General features: G+C 39.3%; 1 protein-coding gene across 1 annotated transcript in view; it reads right to left on the minus strand.

Moving 5' to 3' along the window:
• LOC117408601 (A disintegrin and metalloproteinase with thrombospondin motifs 19-like) overlaps positions 1 to 4,301 on the minus strand; it is a 117,029-nt gene extending 112,728 nt beyond the window's left edge. The window contains exons 1-2 of the mRNA XM_058992319.1: positions 3,827 to 4,301; positions 2,992 to 3,443 (exon numbers count right to left, since the gene is read on the minus strand). Of these exons, the coding sequence (XP_058848302.1) occupies positions 2,992 to 3,443; positions 3,827 to 3,893 (519 nt within the window). The 5' untranslated portion in view covers positions 3,894 to 4,301. The remainder of the gene's footprint in view (positions 1 to 2,991; positions 3,444 to 3,826) is intronic.
• Between the last annotated feature and the right edge of the window lie 3,231 nt (positions 4,302 to 7,532).

Genomic DNA, 7,532 nt, shown 5'->3' on the forward strand with positions numbered 1-7,532 from the left:
ATTGCATACAGATGGCTTACAGTTGATGAATTTAGACTGTGATGGACATGCCAAGCAACAGACATGCTACACAGGCCCAAATGACAGAAACCTTGAACATGGAACAAGACACCCCAGCTTCCACTCCAGCAGTGCACCGGGAGCTTCTCGCTGTGGGCTGCTGATGCCATTCTTCATTTTTTTTGGTCAGTCAGCATATTATCAATGGGTAATTGTTCATTCAGCTCTATCTTCCTGCAAAAATTATGAACTATGAACAAAATGATGAATTATGAGCACATCACACACTATGTACTCATTTATCATCATCATCTCTGGAACCGTTTGCATTTCAAACAAATTGCCTTTTATGCCATTCAATTATGCATTTTACTGCTGTCTTGGTTATCTTAATAAGGCAGCAAAAAAAGAAGCGCCTTGCACACATAAGTTGTGCTGCATACTGTGAGTTACTTAGTACTGAGGGGTGCTGCTTTCATTGAATATAATCCAGTAATTCAAGCCAAGACTTGGGAAGATGTCCAAACCATGGAAACCACAGGAGGTCCCTGTAACCTCAGGAGATAATTGAACATTGTGGCTTTTATACAATTTATATTGTGTTTGGGCATGAGATCCAAAAAAAGTTGAATGTTGAATGCCCCTGAAGCAGCAATTTATTACTATTGCAATTTGTACCCAAATAAAAACATGCTTTAACTATAACATAGATCCACTCATTAGCTAAACTTAAGCAATCATTTGAAGCGATCCAAGTCCCCCACAGCTTTGAGTTGAAAGAGTGAGCTTTTTAGAATTAACTAAATTATGTAAATTCCATAAACTGCATCCAAGACCCCTAGGTAGAAACTGGGCAAGGCTTTGTGAGGTCTCAAAAATATTATAAATTGCTCCCTAACTGACTGAGTCGTACACAGACTTAGAACCTTGGTAAGCAGCTGCACTCCAGGTTTTTGGAAACTGGACAGGTATTACAGTAGGTTAGTGCTTAAGCTACTGTTATTGCGGATAACGTGGTGAAGGATATAGCACTTTTACAGCAAATATCTAAAATCAAGAGAAATTTGCAGCAACAAGTATATTTTGTATCAACAGTAGGATGCTAAATAGAGAAACACCATTTACAAGGGTACACTGTTAACAATATTTAAGAAAAAAATGCAACATTTCTTTTTTCTCAGCCTAATAATTATCACCTGAATCAAGCACAGCATTTTGGCAAAATGTCCTTCACGTAATCAATTAATCCTGATGCACCTACAGTAAGAAAGCTTGAAAGCCAAGCCATTGCAGATAATTGTTGTAATAGCAGTTACTATCCCACTGCACAATATCTCAGACCCAGCCTGCCTTTACAAAAACAAGGCTGGCTCAACACATGAAAACCACCTATTTGGGAAACCACTTTCCTTTCAGTCCTGTAGAGACCTGCCTCAACATCCTGATGGATACCAATTACCATTGATGTGAAAAGAACATACCCCCACTTAATTAGTAGTGTGTTACCTTACAAAAATATTCAGAAGCTGCAATGAAAAAAATGTAGCAGCCCCAGATAGTAGCGGAGGAAGAGAAAGACAGCCCCCAGTGCTGGACCTTATTGTGAGACCGCCCAAACTTGAATGTAACAACATGTCAAGTCAAGTGTTCAGTATTTAACAATATTTAATTCTCAGAATGTTAGCATGCATGACACAGTATAGGACTACATGTAACATGTTTGTATCACCTACAGCATTGTGCAGGCATCTTTACACCAAACACTACACTATGTTCAATCACAAGCTAACATACCTAAACCGCACTACCTAATGCGATCTAATTTTGAACCGGACTTGAGACTACCCCCTGAGGTGGTCTCGAGTACGGTACTAAGCACCGCGCAGTGTAGACTCAACCCGTATTTAGCACTTTTAAACCGGTTTGAAGGCATAGTGTGGACAGCGACTTTCTCTTGACAAGCAGAAAAAAGGTAAAGCACACAAATACTGTATTTATGTATTTTCGGGCGGATTGATTTAGAACAGTGATTGGACATTGTTTGAAAGGCACCGGTAGCTACAACAATACAAACATGAAGGTGGTAACATCTGCAAATCTAAATGTGACGGATATTATCAATGATTTTGTTTTTTTTTTCCAAAACTTTCAGACGCTTCTGGGGCCCTCTGAGTGTGTGGGCCCCTCTGATGTTGCACCGGATGCACTGGCTATTCCTACGCCCCTGGCCCCAGAGATATCATACAAGGTAATGCACTAAGAGAGCCGTGCATACGTGTTTCTGTAGTCGGTTACAGTCTCGCTCTTGATGTAGTACCGGTACTTGAAAGCCATCTACTGGTGTAGTGTTATTTTGAGGTGCACGTTAAAAAGTGACGTGCTTGCTCGTGCATGCCTAAACAACTTCTGCTAAGAAAACAGGGAAACGGCCATTAAAAAATCTAGTACATTATGCTATTTTCAGTCTTTTACATTGTTTAATTGAATTTATAACATTTTCCAGTCTTTTACATCGTAAAAAAATAACGTATAATTAAAGGTAAATGTACCTGACAATAGTTAAACTACGTGACAATAGCTAAACTACGACACTACCACTTTCAGACAAAGTACCACTTCCTGACATCACACAGGTCAAGTTTTGGTACTCATACCACATTCCGAAGACGTACCACTTTCTAAACAGTAATTGTTCCTTGCCTTTATTATTTTCTTTTTAAAATATTTGTAGTTATTCAATGTTTAACCTTTCTCATAATAACTAAGATGAATACAGTAATTCAGTGCAGGCAATGGCTCACACATAAAAATAACTAGTTTGAATTTTGAATTACTATGATCTCCCAACCATAAAAGTCCTCTTGACTGTGTCCTGACAGTAGTGTATGTGCAAACGTGCCTCAATAACAGGCTACCACACAGACACATATACACGGAAAAAAATGATAGCTTTAGTAAAAAGTGTTGAATTGTTAAATTAAGTAAATTTACCAGACCACCACAGGTGCTAAAGGAGGCGATGGATCCTGCATAATTAAGAACAGCCCCGCTGTAATAACACGACCTTTCAGCGCTGGAAGAAGAGGTAACTGTTGAATTGTCCAGGTACGCTTTCCGACCTTTCAGTCTGTTCTCTACCACGAATTTCCTGGATAAAAACCTGCTGTCCCTCTTGAGAATCAGGTGGAGCTCATTGCCAAAGGCTGGTATTTTGAGCCTGAGCCCCGGAAAAGCCAGTGTCTGCGGTCCAAGAGTTTCCCAGTGGTATAGCTCCTGGGATTCGTATTCCTCTCCTTTGGAAATAGAGCGGACTTCACGAGAACTGCTGCCTGCATTTGGATCTCTCTCCTGGGTGTCGAATCTCTCGGGACCCGGCGGAGCGGCATCCGGTAAAACCAAAGGGTAAACGATCTCAGACTCCAAGTCTTGAAAGAAATGTGAACCTAAATGAATAAAAAAAACAATAACAGGTGTTTAGTTACAACTGGTAGGGCATTTACAATAAAAAAAAAAAATGATGTTGAGAAAAAACGTGCTTTAAATAAAGATGATGCATATTTTGTTTTCCTCAGGTGTATATTAATAGTATATTATAATAAACGTTAAACCCTATATTTGTTTTCATTTTGCCTATGTGCAGCGCTACGTTGAATGAAACGAAACTGCACAGATTCACCTGCAAAGGGTCTGTTCTTTCTTATACTATTTTAGAAAATAAAGAAACATTTAAAATGATATTGCTTAGACGCATTTTAATTTTGCAACAATATAATTACATTTTCTTGAAATAATCGTGTCAACAAACAAAGAAACACAAATTATTTACCTGAAGCTACCGTAGCAGTCAAAAACCACAGCTGCTGTAAAATCCCACAGATGTGGCCCAGATGCATATTCCCCACGACTCTTCAGTGCAGTTTTTACAAAATGAACTTGTCCTTGATAGCAGGTAACAATGCAGAAATCTTCACTTAGGAAACAGAGCTTTGATGCATAACATGCACATGTGTTGTGTATGCACTGCCAGTAGGGTTTTATAGCAAAAACACGGGTAAACTACAGCCCTTTTTTACTCTCACACGAGATTGAAGTTTCCGAATGAATGAGTTTGAGTCCCGCAGAGAAAATATCAAAAGTCAGCACAGAATTAGAGTTGAGAACAGCGGAGCAGAGAAAGAGAACGAGAGACAGAGAAAGAGACAGACCGGTACAGATCGCATACAGTATGTATGATGTATATAGTGCATACTGAGCAGCAGAGAGCACTAGAGGACTCCGACAGCTTAGCAGCGCAGACATCCCCAAGCAATACAATGCTACACATATACACATACTCTGGGTTGGTGCTAAAAGAAAGTAAGGGGGGAGGGGTCACATAAATACATCTCTTATTGGCCAGTCAACTTTTTACCATGATATATGACCCAAAGAGTCAAAGCGGAGAAAGTAATTGTTAATGGAACATTTATATTTAACTCTGCAAACCTTGCTCAGTAAATTAAAACTATAGTATTTACATTTCAAAAAGTGTGTGCCGAAACGTCACTTTTAATGTTAAAAAAGTGATGGCTTGTATTTATGACTGCACCTCAACTCTCTGTACATTCATTTATTGGTCCTTTACAGGTCTAATTTGTATATTTTAAAGCTATTTTAAGCGTAGCCTACTTAAATATCACACGTACATGGTGACTATATAAATATAGGCCATTAACATAGCCGAAATTGTTGCATATACACCTGCCTAGTAATCTTCATATATCCCGGACTGTCTGAGGATGTACGAGAATATTGTAAATTTGGAACTCGAGTCGCTATTGAAACAATCTGTTGACTGCAAAAAAAATAACAAGCAGACAAAATAGATTATTAAAAAAACAATCTTGAATGACATATTCAGCAACAGTTTCGAGTTTTGTAAACCTTATGTTGACACATTAATTACAATGACCGTGTAATTTACATGGCCTATTTTGCTGCCTTTAATCCCCAAATATTAAACACGGGAGAAACGTTAACTGCAAACCTCAAATGACAAAACCAAAGCTTTTGTGTTTTTCTTTATACACACTGTACATTTTTGGTAGGATGTAAAAAATATTTTTATTATGTTTTAAAAACACTGCTACCGTCCAATTATTAGTAAATATAACTATATGCCACTGGAGCCTATCAACCTAAAAAAAATAATATTAGTAATAAAAAATAAACATTTATACGACTACGCACAGACGTAAACAGCTTATGTTTCTCCCTCTGTTACATTGTCTAATACAAAGGCACACACACAGTTGAAATCAATGCTATTCTTCACACGCGTTTTGATGACAGCCTGACCTACTACTGTTGTGTGGTTTGAGTCAATGCTGTATATCTACTAAGTAAGCAGTACGTTTCTCTGAATTAGCAGTTGTAAAGCTCTGTGGAATAATGTGCAAAACACAGTTGCTTTGATCATCGGTGGCCTCCTCGCACAACGCAAACAGGCTCAGAATCGTTCATTTTGCCATTTAAATATTCTTCGTGTGATGCATACACTTTAGGGAGATACCCTCGCCTGAGTGTTACTGTTAGGCACTGCTCCACAATTCGGTTTTTTTTTTTCATTAAAACACTATGTAATATTTCATTGACCTGCCGTTGTAATCAGTATGTTCGGCGCTGGACTGAAAAGCTTCCATCAATTCAAACGTACGACATTACGTGTTTCTCCACTTTCTGTGCTCGTTTTAAACAATCCTGTGATTGTGACCTGCTTGTTCGGTAATTGTTTATCCTGAACTTCAAGTTTGATTTTCTTGTTTTTGTGTACTGCGCTGTCAAGATGCTTGTCCATATTGTAGCGAATAGGTTAACGCAGGCAAGCGCATCACACAGGGCGAGGCAATCCACACACAGACTGAGGGGCGGGCGCGAAACCGGGACCTCTCTCGCACTAAAGCATAGCATAGATACCGCTGTAGAAAACAGCCAGCTCCTTTGCAAGGAGCGTATATCGGGCTTATGTCTTCGTATGTGATTACGTCACTTACCAGCCCTGCTGCTGCCTACCCCCGTGCACCCTACAATATACTTTTCTTAGATCCAAAGACACATTACAAGTTGAGCAAAACAGAATCCCACCATCTGCATGCAACGTCACCTTTTCGTAGCTCTGAACGCGATATTCTGTTGAAATGAATTTAGCTTTTTTTTATTATTATTTGTCAGCTGTCAGCATCTTTAATGTTAATCATACTGCAAACTAATATATTAAATTCTTTCTAAACAACCATTATACAGTATGAGGAATTCACCAATCGTGAAGCCGGTATTTGTTTGACCCTGTTGCTGTAGTAACCAATGGACCGTGTACAGCTACTGTAACTCTGCTTGTACCTGATAAAAGACAGGTGACGAGTAATGTAAAATACTGTAAGGAAAATAAAATGCTAATTTTTTCACGGTAGGCAGTCAAATACAATTTGTGATGGTCACCGAATTGTAAATATTATAGCGATCTCAGTTCCCGCTGGCAGGCGCATCACACAGAGCGAGGCAATCCACACACAGGTGGAGAGCGGGCGCGCACCCGGGACCTCTCGCACGAAAGCATAGCGCCAATACCGCTGTACGAAAGAGCCGGCTCCTTTGCAAGGAGCGTATATACGGCTTATGTGTTTGTGTGTGATTACGTCACCTACCAGCCCTGCTGCTGCCGGGGTACCCGAGGGCGGGCGCGAACCCGGGACCTGGCTCTTTTGTACAGCGGTATCTGCGCTACGGGCACTAAAGCATAGCGCCGATACCACTGTACAAGAGCCTGAGGGCTTCAACTGTCAATGTTAAGTCTTCACAAGTTCACAATTGAACGAGGAGACCTCAAAATTTAACAGAAAATAAAAGTGTGACTTACTTACAGATGTCTCCACCATATACCTGTCGACTGTCTGTAATGATATTTATCCCCCTCGATGATAATTTAATACAGATTACATACATGGTGTGTATGTTTTGAATAGTTACTTTCATGTTAATAAATTCTTCTGATAACTAAATTTATATACGCAGCAGTGTGGAGTAGTGGTTAGGGCTCTGGACTCTTGACCAGCGGGTTGTGGGTTCAATCCCCAGTGGGGGACACTGCTGCTGTACCCTTGAGCAAGGTACTTTACCTAGATTGCTCCAGTAAAAACCCAACAGTATAAATAGGTAATTGTATGTAAAAATAATGTGATATCTTGTAACAATTGTAAGTCACCCTGGATAAGGACGTCTGCTAAGAAATAAATCGTCATAATAATAATGTGAATTCTTCATTCTGCACATAAAAATGGATGAAAGGCTTGTGAACCTACACAGAAAAACTAAACAAACGACTAACAACACTTGAAAAAGCATTACGTGTCATTTAAGAGCTCCCTGCTCGTAAGTATGATTGATTAACATCTGGCTTGTTATCTAAAATATTTGCTTTTAACAGTTAAGTAGATTTTGCATTCACAAATGCACATTACCTATGTCACATTGTTTTACTATTTTGGTCCTTTTTC

The sequence above is a fragment of the Acipenser ruthenus genome, chromosome 2 (assembly GCF_902713425.1).
Source record: "Acipenser ruthenus chromosome 2, fAciRut3.2 maternal haplotype, whole genome shotgun sequence".
NCBI lineage: Eukaryota > Metazoa > Chordata > Actinopteri > Acipenseriformes > Acipenseridae > Acipenser > Acipenser ruthenus.